The sequence below is a fragment of the Wasmannia auropunctata genome, unplaced genomic scaffold (genome assembly GCF_000956235.1).
Source record: "Wasmannia auropunctata unplaced genomic scaffold, wasmannia.A_1.0 LD336090.1, whole genome shotgun sequence".
Taxonomy (NCBI): Eukaryota; Metazoa; Arthropoda; class Insecta; order Hymenoptera; family Formicidae; genus Wasmannia; species Wasmannia auropunctata.
The window spans coordinates 3847799-3872998 of NW_012026800.1; the positions used below are offsets into that span (position 1 = coordinate 3847799).

Consider the following 25200-nt stretch of genomic DNA (forward strand, 5'->3'; position numbering starts at 1 on the left):
CCCGGGAATGCAAATGTGTTTCCCGGCGATACCGGCGAGAGTCTACGACGCGAGAGTTCGTGTTGCGAGTCTCTCGACGTGTCTCGCAACGGCCGGGGTGTAGCTTCGCCGAGAGACCCGGTGGCGGTCGGAGGGAGGAAGATAAGGCCGGGAAATAAGACCGGGCGTGCCTTAAGTTCGCTATTTGCCTCCCAATTTGTCGCACGTGCTCGTCCCCAATTATAAACTCCGGGAACAGGGAGTTTATAATTGGGCTTGTCTTAATTCCCACTCATTCTCTCTCTCGTGAATCTTATCGACGATTCCGGTTACGCAAACGGACGCGTCCGGCAGCGAACGTAATCAAGGGGGCGGGGGGGGGAGGGGATTTTCATTCCGCTCTCGCGAGAATCGAATCGTGAGTCCGAGTTGTATAATTTAGCATCTCGCGGATGAACTTTATCGTTTCGACGTCCCGATAACGACATTCGTCGCCGGGCTGAAGCACCCACGTGCCGCGTGCTTTCGGCAGCTATTCCCGCCGCTTTCGACGTGGGATTGAGGCACTCCTTATCCGGCCCGCAAACTCGTATCGCAATTCCGACGATTGGCGAGCGGCGATTCAATGGCCCGCCGCGTCGTAGTTTCGCGAACGGCTTATTGCCGGATCTCACCCGCCCCTTCCCCTCACATCTCCCGGCGAGCACACGGGGGGATAAAACGGGAAATGACGTCTGTGCATTTTCACCCGTCATATCGAGCCGCCAAGTGACATCGGGAGAGCGCGCTCGTTCGCGATGCTCCCTCATTTAAATGATAGATGCGCGGGCGCTATTACATTCTTTCGAGGAGAGGAGGGGACGGCGGTTAATCGCTCGTCAACGTCCCCCGCGAACTTTCGCGATAATGAAGCACGGCCTCTCCATCCGGATCGACTTGCCGCCCTTATCCGCGGGATAACGCGGGGGAACGCGAACCCGGACTGATAGATCGCGAATCTCCGACGCCAGAGATCCGAAATGACGACGAGACGAGCCCGGCCTCGACAAGCTCGGCTCATTAACAGATCTCTCTTCTCCCCCCCCCCCCTCTTTTTCCCCTTTACGTCTTTTCGCTTTATCGAAATATATTAAATGCAAAAAAAATAAAATTCCCGGACAGCATTAACGCGTTCTCGAAATTAAAATCGCGTCTCTCGCCGCACACACGCTGTCGCTTTTCACGTACGAGTAGATTTTTAATAATTGATATAAGGCCTCTCCGACGCTGAAACGACGGAATGAGCTCGTCGTCAAATTGGCTGGATACCAGTCGTGCGTGTGTCACTGCCTTAGAAGTTTCCACGTTTCGTCTGACACGAGTGGATCAAATATTAAGGTACCTTTACTTTGAGCGCGATTCGCCTGTCGCTCAACGGCCACATTTACAAGTTAACGGTTATAGCGGTCGATCCTAAAAGTCTTATAAAAAGTGAAAGAAAAAAAACGGAAGAGGGCGATATTATAAACTTTATAAACAAATGAGCCTTTTAGGCACCTCTCCGGGAAACATCCTCCGCGACGTCCCTTTTCCTTTCCGAAACCCCGGATCCGCGCGAAGTTTTATATCAAGATCGTCAAATGTTGGTATAAGATAATGTATCACGTGGTGGGAGATGTTTGCTGAAAAAACAGAGATTTTTAGAAAAGCTAGCTTGAAGAATCACGCGCGCGTGATAAAAACTCAAGAGCACTTTTGCAAGGAGGAATCCCTCATGTCCCTCTAATACTCTCCGATACGTGAGCTTCTCAAAAGTCAAACTGATCGACTCCTCTTGTAAGCTTCTTAATTTTGGTACTATAGAGCAGACGATCGGTTTATAACTTCATCAATTCTTTCGTCTTATCTCGTGGAGTTGACCAATTTGCCTCCTGAAAGGCTCATATGTATAAAACTCGGTTATGTTCGAGGAGCATTTACGAGAGCATTTCCTTCGTAAAACTGAAATGCTTTTAGGATACGACATTTCGCGTGCAACGAGCCAATTTTGAGGGCGTTTCATCGCGTTTGTTCGTATAAACGCGAAAAGGAGTCGTGTAATAAATATATAAATAAGTAATTCGCGTATCGATCGCGAAACGAACTTTTGCCGTGCGGGAAACGAGAGCGCGTGGGGGAGATGCATTTCAGGACGCGATTACTTGCAGACGAGACAGAGCAGCGGCGCGGTGGGAAACGGCGGCGCGGAGGGACGTGAGGGCGCCGGACCCCTGGACCGTACCCCGCGGACGTCGATGACGATGGCCGTGACAACGTCGGCGCTACCGATGCAGCCGATCTACGTTCCCGCGGGATCGTGCCCCGCCGCCGACGTCCCGATGAATCTGCAATGCCGGCGACTACGGCAGCAGCAGGAGGAGGAAGAATTATCCCTAACGCGGCCGACGGACATGGCCGCGTCCTCGTCGGCCATCCGCGACGAGCCCGTCAGAACCTCGCTCTCCGCGAACGTTATCATGTCCCTGCCGGCCTCGCCGAAGCGGTCGTCGACGAGCAACTCTTCGTCCAGCAAGACGCCCGGCATATCGAAGTCGCAGATGAAAGGTGAGTCGAGGTTTAAAGTGATTTTTTTCCGACCGTATTATTAGAAACCTGAAATGAAATTTTATTAGAAAAAAAAAAATAAAATGAGACGGAGGAAGGGAAAAAGAAAGAGCAAAGACGATACAGAAATGCTTTTTCTTTTCTTCTTTTTGTAACATGATCCAAACCATGCGCCACGAATCTCGTCTAGGCTCGTTTAGACTAATATTTCAAGTCGTGCGGCAAGTTTTTTGGCCGATTGACCTATCAAGAGAACAAGTTTTTCGCCGGCCCCAGAAATTCTCTGTCTGATAGCCAATCGGCACGCCTCGGAAAAACTTGTCGCGCGACACGTGAAATATCAGGCTTACCCGTCACGTCTTCATTCGTTCCGAGCGAGGCAGGTAATTTTTCTCACATAATTGGTCCTATTCACAATGATTATCTATTCTATCCTAAAATTTACAGTCATATCACAATGATATAAATATTTAATATTTAATATTAAACATTATTTTATGATATTATATTATATATATTTAATATTTTCTCAAAAGACAATAAATTCTAAACTAGAGAAGAGGCAATTTTTCGAACAAATGCGACTACGGCAGGGAAATGTGAACGTAATGGATTAATAATTAAAACATGATTAATTTTGTAAGATAATAATTTCGTTTGCAACATGCGCGAGCAAAAACAATTTTCCTCCCGTATTTATCGCCTGGTATTATATTACGATATCAGGCCTCGCATGGCAAAATGCAAATCTGTACTCTTTTGATCGCGGGCGTCAGATGCCGGATGATGGAGATGCCCACGGCGGCGCGGCGCGGCGCGGCGCGACGCGGCGCCGGATTCAATTTGGCACACGCCCGGGTAACACCGGGTACGCCGGGGATATCTCGCCTGTTTGGTGTCATCGCTTCGTTAATCCCGATAAAACTATATACGCCCGCTATAGTTCGGCCCCGCCGCGGCTTACGCGAGCTTCATTCCGGTCTCGCAGCCGGCCATTATTTTCCCCCGCCGGTTATCGCCGTCGTACACGACGTAGTGCCGCACGCTCGAGAATCGGGGAATCAGGCCAATTTGATCGATCAGATCAGCAGGCCGAGATAAATAATTTCGCGTTTCGCGTACACGATGTCATGCAGACGTCGAACGTTTTTTTTTTCGCGCATATGTGAGCATTTTTTTTTTATTTTCGCACGTCGTCCATCATCACGCACGCGACTTGTTTTTCTTTCTGCCTTTATAAACATCGCTATTGAATATTACATTTCCACTCGTATCAGGGTGGATGAATAGCGATCTCTCCAATCGACGTCAAACAAATTGCATTGTAATGCCTGTAATATCGTTTCACATTTCGTGGTGCTCATCTCTTTCTTTTTTTTTTATTGTATTTAATTATTCTCGCTAAACCGTCCGTAAATATTCTGCGGCAGGTCTTCGAAACCAATCTGGAAAACCGTTTAATCAAAGAATCAATGCTTTCAATTTCTTTTTAATCCGACGCGAAAATACGAATGAATGATTTTCCATTTCATATCTCTTTTCTTCTCCCGACATGAGTTTTACGCGAAATGACATTAATTCAAACGTATTTATCGATGAAAGTGAATAACCAATCTCCTGGTAATTTTTATTGCTATCACACTCGCGAGCTCCGAACAAAGTTCTTTCTCTCGAAATAACGACAATGTTAATGAAGCAGCTCGTCAATATTTTTAATACAACTTGAGGCGGGCACTTAACAGTTACGCCTTAAATATATTTTAGTTTTGACGGAACTCATTTAACTATTAAACAAAGACTGTGCGTTCAACTTCGTTATAAACGGCGTAACTTTATATACCGCGCGATCGATTATCCTTCAGTTTCATCACGTCAAATATTATTCCACAAAACTTTTTTGGAAGCACGATCTCACGATTTAATAAAATTTACGCAGATTTAATCTCGTTCCTCGGTTTATTATAATAAAATCCAAATTTTTTTTCTAGACTCTTCTCTTTCTTTTGACTGATTTTCTTCCTTTAAGATCTCGTTCGTTGAAAGTGTCAAGAAAGTCACGTGTCTTCGTGTATACTTCGTCGAATGTAATTTCTTCCGGAAAATCGTTACGTCTTTATCGCCTTCGTATAAAAGACCTCTCTTAAAGCAGTTATCGTGTCACTACACTATTGTTCAATTGACACTATAAATAGAACCGTAGATAGATAGATAGATAGGTAGACAAATTTTACACGTAAAATGAATTATACAAATATAGAAATTAATTACAGATTTTTTCCTTTGCATTAATCTTTACCTCAAGCTGAAATAATTAAGATTTTCCTATTTCATGTATCAATAATTGTTTTAATATTTTTCAAAAATGCTATTTAAAATTATCTAATTTGTGTAATCTTTAACATTGAAATATTGATGTTAAACTCTAATTCAGATTATTGACAACGTCAGGTGTAATAATGCGATTTTAATGCTCGCTACTTTCTCGCGAGAAGTTCTAAGTTTTTATTTTATTTCTTTAAATTTTCCCATTAATTTGGCCCATCTTGTACCATCGATTATCCTACTCGGTAGCTTTTTTCGGAGTTTCTGCCGGGGACCGAAGTGGAGGCAAAGAATCAGAGATGACAGGTACCTGACGGGACGGAAGTCCATAGATAAAGAAGAAGGATTGTTCTCCGCTTCCCGTCTGAATCCCAAGCCTCGGTTGATTTCTACGCTAAATGCGATCACTAAAATCACGTCCGCACAATTCACAAGATAATACGTAACTTCGATGTGACGCGCGTCCGAGACAAGATTCGTCTAGCGGCTATAAATAAAGGCGTAAGACGCGATCATGTTGATTACAATTCGCGAACGGGCAATAGTGATGCACGGATATGTACCTATGCGTATAACTGCGCCGCCAGAATCAACGACGCGGGAAACGAGGCCATTAAACGATCCAGTCAAGCACCGTCGAGCCGAAACCCGCACTGGCTTATTCTCGTATCTCGTCAAATTCGCTCCGGGAATTCGACCGCTGCCCCTTAGTCAGTTAACTGGCTCCGTTGGTGACCGGCTCTGAAAGGGCAATTCCGGAGAGGATGCTTGATGCGCTAGGGGACGGGGTTCGGGGATACACTCGGCCGAAGTGAAAAATTCAAAGCGCATAATGCCCAATCTAATTAACGCGGAAGTAGAATGCTGGGGAAAAATTGCTCTAAAATTGCCGGCGTAAGTGAGAGCAAACGGCGGAACAATTTACACGCGATTTTCTCCGGCCGAGAAAAGTCCGAAGTAATTTTAGTTATTTCTTAGTGACGTAAGGCAAAACGTATATTGAAGCCACTCACGCCGGTCTCTCTTCTTTTCCCCTCGACAGAATTCAGGGAGGCCTTCAGGCTGTTTGACAAGGACGGCGATGGAACTATCACGAAAGAAGAACTCGGCAGGGTTATGCGTTCCCTGGGACAATTTGCGAGAGCGGAGGAGCTGAGAACGATGCTGCAGGAAATCGACATTGACGGTGAGCGGCAGCTCTATTATCCATTCTTAGGCTACAGTAGAGTTAGAAAGAGTTTTTGGTTTTCGCAATGTTGTTTCCGTCATGTTTTCGACGTTCGGAAAAGAGATATCATATTATATTCTCAAAGTATATTATTACGAGTACATTATTATCGGTAATTACCGTTGAATTTGTCCGATCAAAGGGAAGAAATTGAACTATAATAGGCAATCCCGTATTTATTATTTCGAATATATCGGTCGGTGGAAAATCAAAACGCTGCAATTTGCTAATACGCAATGCAGTGTTTATTTGGAATTTAGCGTTTATCATTGGATTTATCCAATTAACGTAGCCTGGGAGAAATTAGGCTAATATTGTAACGTAATTGTATTTGACGTTTGAATTGTCCGAATAAAGATTTAAGCGCTTGCATTTTATCGAAACGGATATGTTATTGACCGCCGGCATGCGTGATACCGCGCGATATCGCGCCTTTTGTTTTTCCAATCCGCGCATTTCGAAAACCCCACTTCACGTGCCACGTGTCGTTGAATAGATTACGCGAGGTAATATAATATATCCGATGGAAAAAAAAGTAGGAGATACTCGTTGACCGGTAGGTGTTTTGCAAATGAAATAGGAAGCCCTGGGAAATTGAAGGAAAAATTGGACGGCAGTTCTGTCAATATATTACTGTTTTATTATTATATTATGTTATGTTATATTATATCATTTTATATTACGTATTATATTACTATTATAAACGTTACTTGATAACGCACGTGAGTTCGTGCAATGCGGCGTGTGACCTTATCTCACGGCACATTACCTTAATTTTATTCGCGAATGTTCGCGCGCGAAAGGGCATGTGGCGTCTTTTGTTTCGGCAGAACAATCGCTGAGAGACGCGAACAACATTATCCAAGGCAACAACGTTAAATCGCTATTTCTGCGGCGCGCGAGGCGCATCGTCGGGATTGCGAAATAATCATAAAGTAAGGTGCGCTCCTCGAGCTATCACCCGCGCGCGACGAAGCGAGCTGAGTAGTTAGGAGCTGGTAGTACCGCTCGAAAGTTTACCGTCTTCGCCGTTTCGTACCGGTCGTCCACGCGCAATCTCTGCGCCCTGTCGGCACAAATCGCCTTAATTGCAGCTAATTCTCGCGAAACGTTCCGACAATGGCCGGCAGTTCTTGCCCGAACGGGGGGCGAAGGAGAGCCCCCTTTATTACGAACCCTTTATTATGATCCCCGCGCGAGCCTCTGACCGAGATCTCTCCTCCCTCGCGCTCTCACATTGATTCTCGAGGATACTTCTTCACCTTCAGCCGAACTCCATCTCTTCATGCCGCTGTATCCAATTTCGCGGCGGCCGCGTTAGGATCTAACGTAACGTATCTCCCCTTGCGTTTCCCTTCGGGCTTTTGCCCTCGTCGTATTTACGCGCGATGTTTCATTGTCCGACGGAAAAGGTCCGCGCGCGCGAAATCCGCGTCGATACCTCGTCGGAAAACGAACTCGTTGTATCTCTGGCGCGAAACCACGGTTTCCGCAGCACTCCCGATAGCGTATTTATGACCGGGGCTCTCTTTTTCGGCGCAGAATATACCGTATCCGAGGCAATAAGCGGGGACGAAGTGAAATGGGAAGGAGTAGATATCTCTTAAATCACGCGTACCCTTTCTTTAGCTGTCGACTGGCTTTCCTATCGCGAGAAATCTAGAAATCTCTCTCTTATTTATTTATGAAATTTGCGATGCATCGAGAATTATAGATTACAATCATTATCAATCATTTATATAATGTATATGTATGTATATTGTTACTATTATATGTATGCGTGGTTCAAAATATTGAAACTATTCGAAATCCAATATTACAGAAATACGATACTGTGCCAATACATGTACACGTATTTTTTCCTATCGAGAAATCTATTGATGACTCGAGAGCGGAAGCGGGTCGGCGTATTGATGCCGGATGGTGCAAGTCCTTGTACCTGTTGCTAGTCCGCTCCACAACGGTTGGGTTATTACCAGTCATTTTCTCTGTAATCAGAAGTATTACGGGATAAAACCCGCGATAAAAAACGACCGCGCTCTCGCAGCTCTTCGAAAGCGAACTCGGTAAAACGAGTTTTGAATGGAAATTTAGTGCTTTCTGGTCGCTCTGCATGCCCGCGACAAAAGAATTAAGAGCGAAACGATTATTAAAATCCGCGTGAGAGCGCATCGCGGAGGGGGGGGGGAGGGAATGTGTGAATCGAAGCCGTTGCATGTTCCATAGGACGAAGTAATTACAGCCGCGGAAGTAAATTGTTTCGGGGACGGGCGTTATATCCGCGAGAGGGGTGAAATTCATTGGCGCAGACGCGAGAGCTGCGCGGAGAGCGGTGGCATTCGCGCTTTTTAGCGGAGCCCCAAGAGTGATAATTTTCGAGGATTAGGTGGCGCGCGGAAAGAGATTCCCGCGCGAGTTTAACCCTTGACCCGGGCTCCGTTAATGCGCCGAGCGGTCGCAAGAAGGGGATTTAACGATCTACGTCTCCGACAAAGAGGAGAAATATTTCCGTGGTCGCGTACGAAAATCGCGGTAATCGTAAAAAAAAAAAAAAAGAAAGCCGAACCGCGCCCGGCCGACCGGGACGGGCAAAATAAGGAGCGATGCGAATCTCGATAATCACTGGAGCGGTCTTCCCGGGGATATTTCCGAGGGAAATTACTTTTCCGTTTGAACCGCTCGAATCCGTGCTCCATGTACCGTTACGGGGATAGATACGGTTTCGCCAGCTGTCGTCGTCGATCGCGAATCGTGTGAACCGCGCGTGAAATTATCCGCCTTCGCTCGCCGCGCGCGTCGACTTTACGTAACTTTACGTAACTTTTCCGGAAATTTTGCGGGAGAAAAATGCGAGACACGCGGCGTATCATCGGGCCGACGATTTTTTTTTAAATTATTTTTAACACGGATTTTTACACCGGCGGCATTTTTTTCCTGCCGCGATTCTCCCCTTCCCGCGTATCTGCGTTTCTTATGAAAATAAGTTCTCGATCACATTTAGAAGCCGCTGTTGTTGGAGGGACATGTTTTGTTACGAAAAAAGCAGCGAAAAAGAGAGTTTAGCGCGAAGTTTGCGAACTCTTCGCTACACTATCAGATAGATTGCGCGCGGACTTAAGAGTTTTCTCACTTTCTTTGTTTCGAAAAATTCCATTTCCGCAGATTACAAGATTACTGCACTGGCACTATCGATACAATTTGTTATATCATCACAATCATGCCATTACAATGGAGATTATAAACAAGTTAACATAGCTTGTGATTGTCTTTATTTATCTCTTTAATTAATTATTTTTATGGCTATCGCGCAGCTACTGTTTGAAGATACTGCCTACAGATAATATAAAAATTTTAGAACACGTACATTTCTGAATAATTTTTTATATAATTGAGACATTGCATGAATTAACGTGCGATTTGTTATGCAGCACTAAATTTCCGTAAAACACCCAATTTTCTGCCTCAGCGAAATCTCATTCCGCGAAATATGACCGCGAAAAATTCGGCGCAGCATCGGCCGCGAACGGCGACTTTAAGAAATCCATTATATGTGACATTCACGCTAATGGCCGGTCGTTATCGTTACGTGGCTATTAAGGCTGATGTAACTATTATCGTTACCGCTACGATTGGCGTGGTTAACGCCGGCTTTTTCGCCGAAGGTCTCATTGGGCGGGAATTTTACACGCTTCTACAATACGCGCGGGAGCTGAAGGAACGCGTTTCGCGAAGACATGCCGTTTAATTAATCGATCCGTCTGTTTCGCAAATGAGTTTCGATTGCGCGCGTCCGTCGCTTAATCGCGTACTCGCAATCCGCTAAACTCGAGGCGAGGAAAGAATTCCATTAAGCGCGACACAGACGCCGGGCCCATCGCACGTCGGCGCTCTCGCGGCCGAGAGTACGTACGTATATATAGTCGGAACAAAGCGACATTCAAATTTCGTGCGAGCAATTCGCATGGAGATTAATTTACCCGCTCCTTCCGTGCGATCGCCAACAGCTTTAATAACGCTTTAATTTGCTTTCCGTCGAGAGGCTCTCACAGGAGTTTTCGCGGCTAATGTGAAATACATCCGTCATGTAATGTAACTCCTCATTCGTTCGCCGCTCATCCTTGTCCACCTGATGACGCACATAATTCCGATACCGCACATAATACCTGCTGAAATAACGGCTGAAGTTCCTAAACGGGTAATTAGAGGTATAACGTTCATATTGCGCCGTACAGAAGCGAGTCAGATGAAAACGAAATCGACAGGATACGCAGCTCTGCGTTTCCGCGAATACGGAGAGAGAGAGAGAGAGAGAGAGAATGATGGTGCGAGTACATGCGTTTCACATTGACGTTTTCTCGTTCACTATGGATCGCATTAATAGTCTGAGTATGCGCCAAAACGAAGACCCTGAGAGCCCTCTCCATATCGGTAATTAGTATCCACGTCTAAGTGCCAATGCACACGTATGCGCCACGTCGATGACGCGCGCGCGAGCCCTTCGTGTTAAATACAGCGACCAGAGGTGGCTCGCAGCACGTTTAATTAGGCCGGAATTAGCTCTTTATTGAGCAGGACTATGTGATAGCCGCGCGGCATGCTTTTGACACGCGCTCTCAGCTCGCATTATTTAAAGAGCGACTCGATGTGAAACCGTGTATCGGGATAATCCGACAAAAGCCGGATAGGACCGGTGTAAAAACATTCGCGTACGTTGGACGCCGCGTTAAAAGTCCAATATTACCTACTCCGTTAAGTATAGATATTAAAGAACGGTCAACCGAATATTATTATGAATGAATTATCGAAACGAAATTACTATTAACGTATATAAACGTAAAGCAAATTCTACTCTTTATATCGGGTAAATAAAATAGAATCTTCAAGATCAATAAGAAGTTCGAGAGCACTCGAGTTGCCTACTACGACATATAATTATTGAAAATTAAAGCGGTCTTGTTGATGCCGCGAAGCACTACAACTTCAGGAAATATCGCAAGAACGAAAATATGCACGAGAAGCGGTCGCCTTTTTTAGTAAACGGTATACCAAGTGACTGGCAGATATCCTGTATCTCGCAAAATGGGAGATCTTATACTCGTATATTGGTACTCGTAGGATCGCCGGTTCGTTTGCTAGCAGCGAGGCAATCAAGTCGTGGCCAGAGGAATCGCCGATTCACTTTGATTCGCCATGCGATCGGGAAGACCGCCGCAGCGCTCTTATTTCCCGCACGAATATAGTTCCGCGACTCCGCGAGACCCTGGCCGCCGCCGCGCCGCGTCCCCGCCTCGTCGTCACCGTAAGAGGAAGCGTTTGACGTCGTTCCACTGCGGCAAAAGCGAAAGTTCTCAAGAAGTTCCGGCACGTACATGTGGCGGGGACGGAGGGAGAAGGTGGAGAGCGGCGAGGTGGAGCCCCCGGCCGGGAGCGACTCCCGGGATCCTCTCTCGGAAGATTCATGCCGCCCCGATCGCGCATTACTGGTCTCGCCCACGCGCGCCCGGCTACGCCGCATTTGCGGCCGCGATATGCCGTAAATTATCGTGCTATCGCGAGCGCGTAAATCCGCATAAAATGCCCCCGCGGTTCGAGAAACGCAGGTACTTCCACGGATCCTTTCGGTCGAGTTGCTCGGCCCGGCCCGCGTAGACACAGCGCGGGCACAAAGTTGCGTTATCCCTGATGGTCGATCGCACCGGACCCGACGGGATCAGATGAAATGTCACACAGACTCGTCCTCACTCCCCTCCCCCGCCTTCTCAGACTTTCCTCGTTCGGCGTGATTCCCTCTAATAGAATCACTTTATGAATAACGTCACGTGCGTGCAGTTTGCGAGCGAAGTTATCGCAACTATTACGTCGCTTGAGGGATTTATAACGGTTGTATACCGTCTCGTGGTGAATAAGTTAAAGCCGTCCCTTGACACGTGTACACCAGCCAATTCGGATGATATCGCAGATGATACGGACGACGAGCACTTATCCGAGAAATAAATTTTTTTTCTCCTCCTTCCCCCTGAAAATACAAATTGAATTAGTTGAAAAAAAATTGTGGATATTGCGACGTATTAATTAAATTACTCGATTTTTTTGTAAAAATACACATGTATATTTTTGTACCTTCGGGAATAAATAGAACCAGAAAAAAAGAGGGCCAGTTCCTGTTTTCAGAATTCAAACTTTATTAATTAAACAGCCGCGTATCGCAATCAACTTCGCGATAAAATAATAGCACTGTGTAACCCGATATTAATTCAATTCCGCATTCATGCTAAACTCAAGATAATTTTACGTTTTTTTCATATTTATGCACGTCGAGGGAACAATCCCGCTATACTTTTCCCTTTTCATTCGGAGTCTCGCTCGAGCGGGCGAGAGCGCATCGCTTTCCCGAATTCCGTTATCTTTACACGACATTAAGAGATACGATCGCGAAAACCGTTTCGCGTCCTTTCACATATACCTTTTTCTTCCACAACTCCTACAATACAGTCCCCGCGATATTAATTCGCCGCAAAATCGATGGAAAGTTTCGGCAATTGCAACCGACTGACGCTACCTGAGTTACGTTTCCCTCCGTTTCCCATTGTCAGAAAATCGCTATTTTGAAAATGTTTCGCGTACGTGTGTGTAGATCAGGTTTCAGCGCGTTTACAACCATCCGGCCCGGCTTTCCGCGCGCGCGCGTCCATCTTCCTATTCGCTTTTATTTCGCGATTTAATTCTCCGTGAGTATGTATCATCGTTACAGAATCGAAACGATATATCGCCGGCATCGATCGATCTGGCGCGATGGATCCTCCTCGATCCGGCGGAAAGTAATAACGTTCCGCAAATACCGTCCGGTTTTCGCCTTCGTTTCCATCGGTCTCTCGACGTATCGCAATCTAGATTACCCCGTATATTGTTGTTTTGCCGCTTCGCTTTTTTCCTCCTGCCCTCCCCAGATCCTCCCTCTCTCTCTCTGTCCTCTTTCTCTTTCTCTCTATTTCCGTCTCTCATTTTGCGTGTCTCAGAAAGACGAGGGTAACGTGACGGAATTGAAGATCGCTCGATTCCCGGATGCGTTATCGGGCTCGGGATATCGGCTGTTAACAATTTAGCGCTTGTTTTCCGTACCGCGGCGATATTTGAAATCGAGGAGAACAAAAGACGAGGAAAACCGCGTCCGACCATACGAGTCCTTCATACGCGAAAGAGAGAAAGAGAGAGAGAGAGAGAGAGAGTCAGCAGTTTGCGCGATTCATATCCTCGAGCGCGTGTCCGCGGCAGAATTAAATTCTCGTCTCGGCAAGTGGTTTCCGTGCCGGCGCTACGCGAACACTTGACAAACGAAACGAAATGACCTACAAATCCACCGTGACAGTCGGGAATCGTGAGCGAGACCCCGGGGACGCGAGGGAAGAGCTCAAAGAGAAGACGAGATGGATAGTCCTGAAGGAACGGCATTGACGTAACGGTGTTTATTATTCTTCATCGGCGAACGGCGGGCTGTCGATCGGCTTAATTTAATCTTGCCGAGCTGTCGAGGCGAAAAGTTGCGCGATGAAATATTGTCATTCTTTTTCTTTATTATAATTTTTTTTTTTTACAAGAAAGTTGTTGGGATTTATTTCCGTTGCGAGATACGCAGCTCGTTACGTAACTCGTGCCTCTGTTAGGACAGACGAGAGAGATGCAGCCACCGCCCGCCCGTTTAAAACGTGGAACGCGATCGCTGCACATCCGCAGGTTTAATGAGAATTTTAACGACTGAACGGATCGACGGGGGGGAAAAAAAAGAGAACGCGGAAGGGCAGGAACGCGGGGAAGGGGAAAAAGCAAGAAAAAACGATAGATGCGAATCCGGATGGGCCGTTTCCGGGAACACGAAACGAAGCCAATCGACGCTTTTTGCGAAACGTCTACGATGCGAGAAAAAATCGCGAACACGCGAGTATTTTCGGTGGTTACTATGCCGGACGGGGGACGGGCGCGGGGAGGGGGGAGGGGCTACTATGCGACCGTGACATTCGTAATATGCCAACACCGCGGGGCTTCTTATCGGGTCGCGCGATTGATCCTGCCCTTCTCCTGACGGGACTCCTCCGAGAGGCAGCGGGACGCGCGAGAGCGAGAGGCACGATCCCTCCGGACAATCGTCCCTCCCTCTGATCGAGTTACGCCTATGGAATTTCATCGGGAATCCCGGTCGGTCCGTATCGTAACACGCAGTCAATTTGTATGCCCGCGCATACGTACGTACGTGGGGCATGTAATACATGGTATAATACACGCGACGAATCCGCGCTATCAGAAAATGCCCCCGAGGCTGTACACAGCGGGTCGGCGTGTCCGCTGTGTGCTCGCTACGTACGTAGCTGCGCCTGTGACTGTCACGTTCGACAGCGGCATCCCTCACACACGTACACACAGAACGCTCACTCATACTGCACAGACACAAACACGCGCGCGCGCACGCGACCCTGGTTCATGGGTTACCTGGAAATGGGGGACCGGGGAATTATGTAGGACAGATCGATGATCGTAATCGCATATTGATTAATTCTACGCGAGAATCTGTGCGCGGACAGAGTAATCTCTCCCGATTAAATCGTGTGCCTACTCTTGTTCCAGATAATCATAGTCTTAGCTTCTGACAGTTTAAAATACACGTTACTAACGTAACGCCCGAGAGGATCTAATTACAGTATCTTTCGAACTTTCCCGTAGCAAGACGTTGCTTTAATAGCGAAATTTGCAAGATAAAGTTGCGCGAGTAAAGTGGCGTAATTAAAATTGCTCCCTTGAAGATGTGTTGATTCGGATGTTGATTTTTTAAACGTTGTTATATAGACCGAGAATTTTAGCGCAGTTTATGATTTTTGCTGAAGACGAATTCAGAACAATGCGCAATATTTAAAAGATGTCTCAAAGATTGTACTTTTACATTGTTTATGCCAATCTATCTGTAAAATGTTTGCCATGAGTTAAAATCGGATTGCGAGAGATATCTGATTTTGACATCTTTTATTATTCAACATGTTACAACGACATAATCAAAGTGAAAATCTTCAGAAATGCGTTAACAAGAACACAAGACAGAAACTGGAATTATTTGATAAATTGATATGTCAATAATTTAATTTAAAAATTCATGGAAAATTCTCGGAAATGTGATCAATTCTTGTCTCGGAAATGTAGAAAAATCTGTAATTTTAATTAGTGCGATCTTTTTATTGATTATATTCTTTTGATACTTTTTTCGATTTTTGAAACTTTTGATTTTTGCGATTTCAAACCTCCAATTCTCGAAAATGTAATCAATTCTTGAAATTTTAGTTAGTGCTATTTTTTGCTTGTTTTTTAAATATTTTATTGATTTTTGCAAATTTAAATGTTTGTACTGAAATCTCTAACTTAAAATTCTCAAAATTGTCATTCTCAGCATTTTTTTAGTTAGAAAATAGGAATATATATAAAGAGAGTTATCTACAAGATAAGTAGGTATTTTATAGCATTAGTTTAGGTTTGTTCTTTAAAAAGTTATAAATTATCCTACATTATCAGTGATGCATAAATATATACGTACACACATACATAGATCACATTTACTTATTAACAATAATTACATTAAAATTTTTAATTTTTATTAAATTTAAATTTAAATTTAAATTTTTCTTAAACACCTTCAGGAGGACGTCATAGTGTTTTCTAGGAACCTGCATTTGTTACGCAAATGAAGATGTCACCTTACTTAGCATAAATAAAACAACAAGTAGGAAGCGGTAAAAGATGGGAAAGCCAAATAGTCACGTACGCGAAACAGTCAGGTGATTCGACACACATCGTAAACTGTCGTTGAGGCATCCAAACGCGGATACATACTTCGGGTTCGGCTGGATGTTCTTGCCGGCGAATTTGCAAGCGCGGCATAACGTTATACTTTACGCTTACCGACGTTGTAACACACTTTATGTTCTCATTTCTTCGCGGGAATGGGCACGTATCGTTATCACGTAGCCTGCGTTTACACGCTTAGCCGTCCGTGCGAGAATACTCACACGCGCGCGTACACCGGCATTTATTCGCAGGCAGACGCGCAGGTCTGCGTGCGTGTCGTTGCATATACGGGATGCTGGCTGCAATGGGAAGTTGCTGCAAAAGTCAACACGTGTGCGTATGTGTGTGTATGTGTACGTATATGCGAGCCGTGGAATCCCCCAAGGCACTGCATTCGAGGGTGTCCTCTCTCTCTCTCTCTCTTCTCTCGCCCCCCCCCCCTCCACGGCATTATTGCCGCCTAAATCCCGTTTACACCGGCGGTTATCCAGCTAAAATCCGCTTAGGCTGGCGCTTAGTCTACGACGTAGGCCGCAGCCGGAAGTCCCGAAGGATGGGCTGCAAATGAGAACTCGCGGATTTTAAGAACGCGCGTACCGGCATGCTTCCCCGTTTCTTGACGGCCTCGATAAAAGGCGCGCCGAGTCGCGCGATCGCTTCCGATTGTAAACTTTATCGGCGGGGGATTTCGTCGCGAGAAAGGCTGTCCGATGCACGCGAATATTTTCTTCGCTTCCGACACATTTCCCGTACGCCGCCGCATTTTACGGCGCGCACGGGAGAATACGAGCAAAACGAGGGCGCGTTCTCCAATTGTCAGATCAGAATCATGCGCGGAGATGTAAGAAAGATTTGAAAAGTTAGTAGTGCCCGCCCGGCAGAAACATGTCAATAAATAACAAATTCAATGTACAAGGAGATTGATGGGTAATTCTTGTTCCGGAACGATCTCGCGTGGAAATCTGCATCTGGAATTGACAAAAGTCGGATCATGCGCGACAGACTTGCGGACGAAAAGCAAAAGGGAAAAGGGTATTCACTCACCTGAGAGATTCTTTTATTGCGGTTATTGTAAATTTGAAAGCGGCCAGTGAATGCCACTGTGTAATGGAATAAAGTTCGCCCACGCGACTCTTCGTAGAATGGAAATTTCGTCTCTTGTACGCTGCACCTTATATTTCCCTGCGAATCAAACATTATTGTACACGTCGGAGAAGCTTGATAAGAACTTATCGACCGTAACGCAGGATTGCGTCTTGGTAGCGCGGGTAACTTCGCGGAACTCTGGTGCAGAAATTCAGAGCGGAAGATAGACGCAAGAGTACGCTGAGGATCTTCAACGTGGACTGAGACACACTTACAATATTATTGTAGGCGCACAATCTAAAATTTGTGTCTTTGTGTGTTTGTGCGCTTCGACGTCGGATACCTTCCTCGAATCTTTGTTTGCCTTGTGGCGAGAGAAAATTTTGAAATTAAATTTCAGACAGGAATTAAAGCGTTTCGGACGGCGACGTGACAAAAAAAAAATGACGCGTGACAAAATGATAAAATAACGTTAACTTATTAAAGTTCACTGTTCTCCGAAAATAGTACGTACCATTACGGGGGCACCGTTTTTTTTTCTTTCTGCAGGACATTAATGGATTAACTGCAGATCCTACATCATCTCGTATAAAAATTTTAGTTGAATTAAGGGAAGGTGCCATTTATATCAATGCCATTAACTCGGAGGAATAAGAGAAATTCCGGTGAAATAAAAGTCCTGTCTGCCTTCTTTTAAAAAGCATTATAATTTGTCAAAATTATATGCTAATGTAAGATATGACAACAATCTTTTTTTTTCCTTCCTTTTAGCATTGTCGTTGTCGCCACGTCTAAATTTCCGATCTTTCTCCCAGTTAGACACCGTGCACGTAGAATTGTAATTACGTGTTGTATAATACGTGACTTCATCGCCACGCCGCCGGCGCGGATCTGTCTGCAGCTGCGCGTGAGAATTAGCTCGTTTTGGGGGATGGCTGACGGATGCGAAATAGATTGTAAACGGTGTACGTCGCGCGAAACAACACCGCGTTTATTTAGGCGGTGGTCGAATTATGCAAATCAAGCCGGCGCCCAGCGTTTAAATCGTTTCGAACGGATCCTCGATGCACGTCCCAACCTCTCCGGTGAATGTGTGTTTTGCATTGGAGATCGTGATTTATTTCCTTCAGATATTTACCGGACGTCAACCTGATCCGAACTCGATCCTCCTCCGCCGAGCGATCGATACATGTCGCCTCTCGATTACTTGTTTACGAGCTCGCGAAATTTTTGTCCCGCTCCCGCCGTTAACGTAGCGGAACGTCGGGTGAAATGGAGCAAAAGCACACGTACACGCAACGCAAACGCGCTTTTGTTCGGGTTTATTTAAGTAAATGCATGTAAAAACGAAAGTAATATAAAATGCTTTGGAAAAGTATGAATAAAATAAAATGTACCACAGATTATATAGAGATTTTTCAGACCACTCGAAAATGAAACACCTGCCCTTGTGTGGATATATCTGCACGAGGTAGAAACCTAAAACGCGAGATTCACTCGCATTCACGAACTATAGAGTGTGCTTTTACTGTGTTTCCTACTTTAATAATAATAGTAATAATAACAGCTTTATTGAATGCGTTGGTTAACAGTAATTTAAAAACTAAATATATGCATAGTGACGAAATACCAAATGCACACAATATTATAGGTGCGGTTGCGGCTAGAGAACTCATTTGATGTCTAACCTGAATAATAGTTATATGACAATATATGTAGTGCAATTTATCGAGATCTAGAATTTATCGAAATATCTGCATAATGTATAGAAAGAAAAGTGCTCTTAATCCAGACTGAAGGTTTACTTAATCGCACAAAAATAATTAAAATGAAAACAAATTTTGCAAAATATTGTAAAGTAGCGCGAAGATGGAAAATTAACTGTAAACACTGAAAAGAGATTCTTATATCTCGTAAACTTCCCAGATTCGTAATCAGGCATTGCCCAAAGCAAATTACTTCTCTCTGCCAAAGAGAACATTTGTTTCGTTTTTATTCGTACAATTCCTGTTCCATTGTTTCGACATCGTTAATGTTGGTACATTAAATTGTTCTTAAGGGCATAAGATTAGGCGGCAGTTTTAATATTCATTAAGCCGACATTGTAAATGAAAGAATTACGACGGCCCTTTTTTAGGGGGGGGGGGGGACAAAAAGGGCGAGCCCATGAATTAATGGGGAAAGTGCTGCGCGCGCGAGAAATCGTAATTAAGCGTAGGCACGAAGCGGAGCGCGGCAGCTGAGAATCAGAGCTCGGCTAAAAACTCCCTTAGAAGTTGACGAGAAGGATGCCGCGCGCGCGGCGGGTATTTTTTTTTTCCACGCGGCGAAACTCTGCATGCGGGGACATTTACTCCCGGGGGAATCGCGGGGTGTAAAGTTCGTTTGCTCCCACCCGCGCCCACCCTCGCCCGTGCTCTTACGCCTTTGTGCGAATATTGCCGTGTACTTCCCTCTTATTGTGACGCCGTATAGCGCGATAAAGGGGTTCCGACGACCGCTTAGGAGGCTGGAAAGCATTTACGTCGCGGCGCACCGCTTTTACGCGGAATGCGGCGAAGATTTCTCGCCGTTCAGATCGACGTGGATTACCCGACGGGCGCATAGCGCACTCTCTCTTTCCCCTCCCCCTCTTCCTCTGCACGGCTGTATTTAATATCAGCGCGACCCACCCCTTTCCCTCCCAATGAGCAACTACAAAACGGTCAACCAGATCTCTTATTGAACTCCTTGGTTTGCTGAAGAAAGAACTCTGAGAGAAGTTAAAGGAAAGACTCAATGTCTAGATTAAGAATGAATTAATTTCTGTAATCAGAAGGCCGTCCTTTCCAGGCCCCTCTGGAGAGTTCAAGAGTGTTGGCCCTGCATTTAAATGACGAGAAGAGAATTCCCGCTTTCTGCAATCAGGTCCTTCTCTATTCTACACGCGCAATTAAATCGCATTTAATTAAAAAGATTGTCGGATTTATTATTGCCATTTATTGTACACGACTGCGATATTATCTCGTTCGTCTTGAAGAGAGAGTTTCCACGTAAAAAACAATTACGAGATAAGATAAGCCGTTCAGTTTCATTACAGCCTCCGAAAATTTAATCGCGTTATCCTCAAATCCCTTCGAAATAAATCTCGCGTGCGCGCTAGATCCTCGTCGCGTTTCAATTTATCCGACAGCGTTATTCGTTCACGTCCTTTACGATTTTTCCCCTCCCCCAGGTGACGGAAACGTCAGCTTCGAGGAATTCGTCGAGATCGTCAGCAACATCGGCGGCGCGAGCACGGCGGCGCCCACGGATCAGGATCAGGAGGAGCAGGAGTTACGAGACGCCTTTCGGGTAAGTGAAACTAGACGGGCTTGTTTCATTTGAATCTACGAATCCTGGACGTCCTTCGAGATTCCTGAAGAGATCGAAGATCCACGCGATCGTCTGATAATAAAGGCATTTTTCGCGTAGCGGGGCGAATTGGCGCACAAACTGTCGAACGTGGCATATTTTCTCGCCGCGGCACTTTTCGGGCGGATTACCGCGGGCCGTTCTCAGTCAACTTTGTTCTTCGGAAGCGAGAGGATTTGCTCACGGCGTTCTTAAACGAGCCCGGATAGAGCCGGTTTCTTTAGAGACTAACGCGAAGGCGACAGCCAATTTACAAACTACACCCCGACGGCTCTTTATAGGATACGACGCGCTGCTTGTGAAACGCAAAAGTTTCTAATGATCGCGACATGCGCCATGAATACTTGAGCGCTCCATGAATATTTTATGCATCATATTAATAAGTTTTCTTGCTTGTACGCGCACGGATGTTTTACGGTTAAGTGACTGGAGTGGTTTAATTTGTTACGACTGTCAAACGTATCCCTTAATCTTATACTTTTACTTTTTGAGAGTTTAGGATGCGAGCTCTCTCCCCTCTCTCTCTCTCTCTCTCTCTCTCTCTCGCTTCTCTGACGAAAATATCAGCATCATCGGCTTAAGATATTCGCATAATCTTTCAAATTAGCTGCGGCCTGCTGGCGGGACAGGCTGCCCGGCACATAATAAGTTCCTCAAATTCTGAACATTTCGAGAAATATGCAGATAATCAGGAAATAAATCTTCCTGATTATGTCTCGGTTGTTTTTAAAGTTATGATTATTATGTTCTTGACTTTTTTATTATTAATATTTCTTTGTCTATTTTATTGCGGTAACGCCAAATGTATAACACGAGATCTTGTTACTTATCACATATAAATTGCACAAGTTCTTCGAGATGCCCGGGTCGAGATGGTCAGCTCGCGAATAATAAATAAGTAATAAAGCTAAATAAATAAGCAGATCTGATTTATACTGAGAAATTTGATTCACCCGGAATCATGAAATAGGGATCGGGAAACCTGAGACCTTAAGCTCAATGATTCCTCACGGTGAGAGTGCAATCCTCGAGCTTTCTGTAATAAAATAAATTCCGACCCCACCGTACTCGTCCCCTCATCGAAATTTCCGACACGTTTACCATGAATGTGAAAAATGTATAGAGCACGACGACATCGACCCCATAATACCCGCGGGTACGCGTATGTATAATGGGATTATTTAAAGCAAAGATATGTGGTAGGGGATGCAGACTCGAGAAGATCTGCGCCTGTTACGCCCCTATGCAATATCGTAGATATGGCATAAAATATGCGTTTATATACATGTTTATATGTATACATCGTTTACATGTATATATCGCGAGCTAACATCTCGATGAATGGCTCGAGTAGAAATTGCATACATATTTTCGTTGCTTCAAACGAAAGCAGCGAAGTTGCTCTGCGACCGTTGTAAGGAATTTCGATTATTGCTGGAAAAAAAATTGTGATGAGGCGGAGAATTCCCTGATTTATTTCATTTTTTTTAAATTTTCGTCGTGTACCTTCGGCCATTCCATGCCATTTCAATCAGATTTAACTTAATTGGTTGCTTTATAATTTTAAAAAATTTTAAAAAATTTTTAATGTCACCATTTATTTATCCACGTTTTAAAAATTGAAAGGGCCTTCAGCACACAAGAGTATCAACCGTGCCAGCAGCAGCTGTCTCTCTTCCTGTGTCATCTCATTAATGCCGAGTTGTTTACCAAACCGCAAAGTTCGATCAGACTATTTAGCTAAGAAGTAACTTGTATGGAATAATTTTTCTTAAAGTCTAACGTTTCGCAGCATCCTATTTGGACTGCATGAAACGATGCTTCTTTCTCGTATTGAAAACTAATCAGTTTGCATTATTGAATCTTTCTTCCAATAACGCAGAATTTTCTTGAATGTCATTTACACTAATAAAGTAAATGAGATGCCGTTGATATTGCGTTTAAAAAATTCAAACTTGGCTTGTGCAGTGAGATTTTTAGAGAACATTCTTTGAAGGGAAGTCTTGGAAACCGACTGTTTAATTATTCCACCCACACCATCCCCTTCCCTGTGTAATATACCGAAAAGTTCAGCTTGCTGGAAAAAAATATCTGTTTGCATTAATTAGAAATCTAGTAAATTAAAAAAAAGGTACAAACAAAGGTACAAACTCGGACACACTTGTAGTTAAATCTAGCAGATATTCTAATTCAAATAATCTAATCTAATTGAATCTATTGAATTTCCAATTAATGCAACCAGATGTTTTTACCAATAAGCTAAGTGGAACTTTTTTCGGTGCGACACATGGAGAAGGTCTCGCGACTTTGTGGGAATTATTAAACAGTTGGTTTCCAAGACTTCATTTCAAAGAATATTCTCCGAACAAAATCTCTACAAACCATATTTGAATTTTTTAAATTGCAACTAGATAATCAAAAATTCAATTATAATAAAAGTAATTCTGATTGGTATGATCAGAATGCATTTTGCATGTACTTCTTGTTGGTGCAACCAAAACATGTTTCTCAGTGCTTCAATACCAAAATCTATGTTTTTAAAATTGAAAAAACTTTGCAAATTGTGTTATTATAACATTGGAATAAATTTTTTTAAATTAGCTTTTTACTCTTAAAACATATAGAAACAAATAAGTGATAACATTATCAAAATTTTTAAAAATTATGAAATCAACCAGCCCCGTTGAATTAGCACGGAATTAATCTCTTGCGTAACGTTCAATTAAACAGAGAGAAATTAATATCTCGGGATGTGAATATTTCTTCTTTTTATCGGAAAGCTACATACACGCGAGATATTCTCGAAAAATGAGACGATTGATAGATACGCTGTCCGCATAATCGGTAATATCGGCACGATATATGAGGACATATAATCGGGATTATACGCTGATTTTATGGGTGCGAAACGCCGGGAGATAAAAGGATCACGGAGCGCTTGCGTTTTCTTGCTTGTTGTCGGCGAAGGTATTCTTGTATGAATAATGCATCCGCCCGCGTCGTATACGCGTGCCTTTATGTCAAACCAGGGATAAACCGGGGATCAGCGTGAAATACTCCGTTTAATGCGACACGGCTTCCTAGACTGTTGTCGGCGAGAAGAATGCGCCTGCAATCCGATCGCACGTCGTGGAATTAATCGGTCGCGGATCAAAGCCGAATCGCGTTTCGCGTTTAAGTAACACGAAATCTCGCGACCTCCTTAACGGGAAGGGGGAGGGGGAAGGAAACTGGATAATTTAACCTGATCGTACTCGCGGGAAGTGTATAAGTGGTCCTCCGGGAGAAATAGACACCTAAAGACGCGCCGCGCCAGGGAGTGCGAAAGTTTCAAAAAGTTCGCGAATGAAGGTAATAAATCCACGACGGGAGAAAAGAGTCTCCGCGCGCGCGAGATAGACTCGTAAGGTGACTACGAGGCGAAAACGGATTCTTGCCTTGAAAGCACAAAGAGAAGGAGGTTACGAGGTGACGGAGTGTCGACTTCGCCGGAAGCGCTCTCTCTCTCTCTCTCTCTCTCTGTCTCTCTTTCCAAGGGGTGTACGGTCTGCTTTTACAAGTACGCCGGTATTTGTTCGGGCTGTCTTACCAGATCGGTCGGTCGGCCGTTGCTAGTCGCAGCCAAGTCCTATTCAGCCGCGAGGGACATGCGACACTTGATTTTACGGAAAGTCCCAGAATCTAATTCTCTCTCTCGTGCTCTCGCGCGCGCGCTGACCTCCGAGGCGAGCTTGTTTCGATCGTTCCGGCCTTCGAATCGGGGAAATCAAGGAAAACGACGAACAGCGTCGTAAATTGTGTAGCAAGCGCGAGCGCAGCGCATGGAATCTTTGCTTTGCGAAAGAAAATCTCTTTCTTTTTTTTCCACCTTTTTTTTCACTTGAATACATCCGGGATTTTATGTTTCAATCTACGCGGTTACACCTCAAGGAGTTCTCCTCGGATTTTTCGGTTGGATACATCCAAGATTTCACGTTTCATTTTACGTGAGTATAGATCCCACGTTTCCCAGCGATATTTTCCAATTGAACGTATCCCCCCTGGTTTCAATGTACCTCGCGACGTTTTCGACAGGACCCATTCAGGACTTCGAAAACGAAGTGACGGGAGAGTGGCGGCGAAAGTTATGGCGATAAAACAATCTCGTTCGCCCGTCCTTTCCTCAGGCGAAAGCGATTATAACAATTCCAATGAAGTCGCTAAATCTTAGGAGAGCTTTATTAAGATCGGGAGGAGCCAACGACGCGGAGCGTCGATAGCGTCCGCTGATCCCCGATTATTGCCCCGTCGAAATTCTTGTCGCAAATGAAATGAGGATTCTATACGCTTCGCGAAGTCACGTTGGAACGGAGGGCGCGCGTGAGGGGGACGGTTCGCGCGAGATTTACCTTGGATTCTTCCCCGGTAGTTACGTCCTTTTGCATTCCTTTCCTGCCGCAGTTCCCACCTACGCGCAAATAAAGGAGATCTCCTCGAAGAAAAAGAAGAGGAAAGAGGAGGGAGAGGAAGAAAACTTTTGTCCCACTTCGTTTCAGTGATGCAATCACTGGGTAGATGAAACCAATGCGATTACGCCGCTTTTTGGGACCCGCGCCGTATGATATCCTCCATCTGAATTTTATCTCGGTTAAAGAGACGCCACCTGAACGCGATATCGTTTTCGTTTTCGGAAATAAATGAGTTTCTCGCCAAGGTGCTCGGGATACAACGATTCGATTTTTTACAGCGAATATGCCTGAGAAGCCTGCAGGAGATTCTATTTCCACGGATTTAATTGAAGTCGTGAT

The 25200-nt window shown here is 44.8% G+C and overlaps 2 protein-coding genes across 3 annotated transcripts in view; one reads left to right on the top strand and one right to left on the bottom strand.

Moving 5' to 3' along the window:
• The first annotated feature begins 1258 nt into the window (after positions 1–1258).
• LOC105448074 (probable calcium-binding protein CML11) overlaps positions 1259–25200 on the top strand; it is a 39420-nt gene continuing 15478 nt past the window's right edge. Inside the window, exons 1-4 of the mRNA XM_011686436.1 lie at positions 1259–1408; positions 2166–2562; positions 5927–6070; positions 20235–20353. Coding sequence (XP_011684738.1) covers positions 1259–1408; positions 2166–2562; positions 5927–6070; positions 20235–20353 — 810 coding nt within the window. The remainder of the gene's footprint in view (positions 1409–2165; positions 2563–5926; positions 6071–20234; positions 20354–25200) is intronic.
• LOC105447961 lies at positions 16457–18160 on the bottom strand. 2 transcript variants are annotated; one of them, XM_011686301.1, is made up of 5 exons: positions 17867–18160; positions 17535–17594; positions 17298–17384; positions 16979–17116; positions 16457–16902 (listed from the first exon to the last, which is right to left on the bottom strand). In XM_011686301.1, the coding sequence occupies exons 2-5, from the start codon at positions 17535–17537 to the stop codon at positions 16795–16797; spliced, it is 336 nt and encodes a 111-aa protein (XP_011684603.1). In that variant the 5' UTR covers positions 17538–17594; positions 17867–18160; the 3' UTR covers positions 16457–16794. The 2 variants fall into 2 exon arrangements, with proteins under 2 accessions (XP_011684603.1, XP_011684602.1); XM_011686300.1 differs by lacking the exon at positions 17867–18160 and having other exon boundaries at positions 17535–17761.

Coding starts and splice junctions, on each gene's coding strand:
- LOC105447961 (XM_011686301.1), bottom strand. Junction 17,117..17,297: donor ATTGTGCGCCTACAATAATA/TTGTAAGTGTGT, acceptor TTTGATTCGCAG/GGAAATATAAGGTGCAGCGT. Junction 16,903..16,978: donor GCAATAAAAGAATCTCTCAG/GTGAGTGAATAC, acceptor TGTCAATTCCAG/ATGCAGATTTCCACGCGAGA.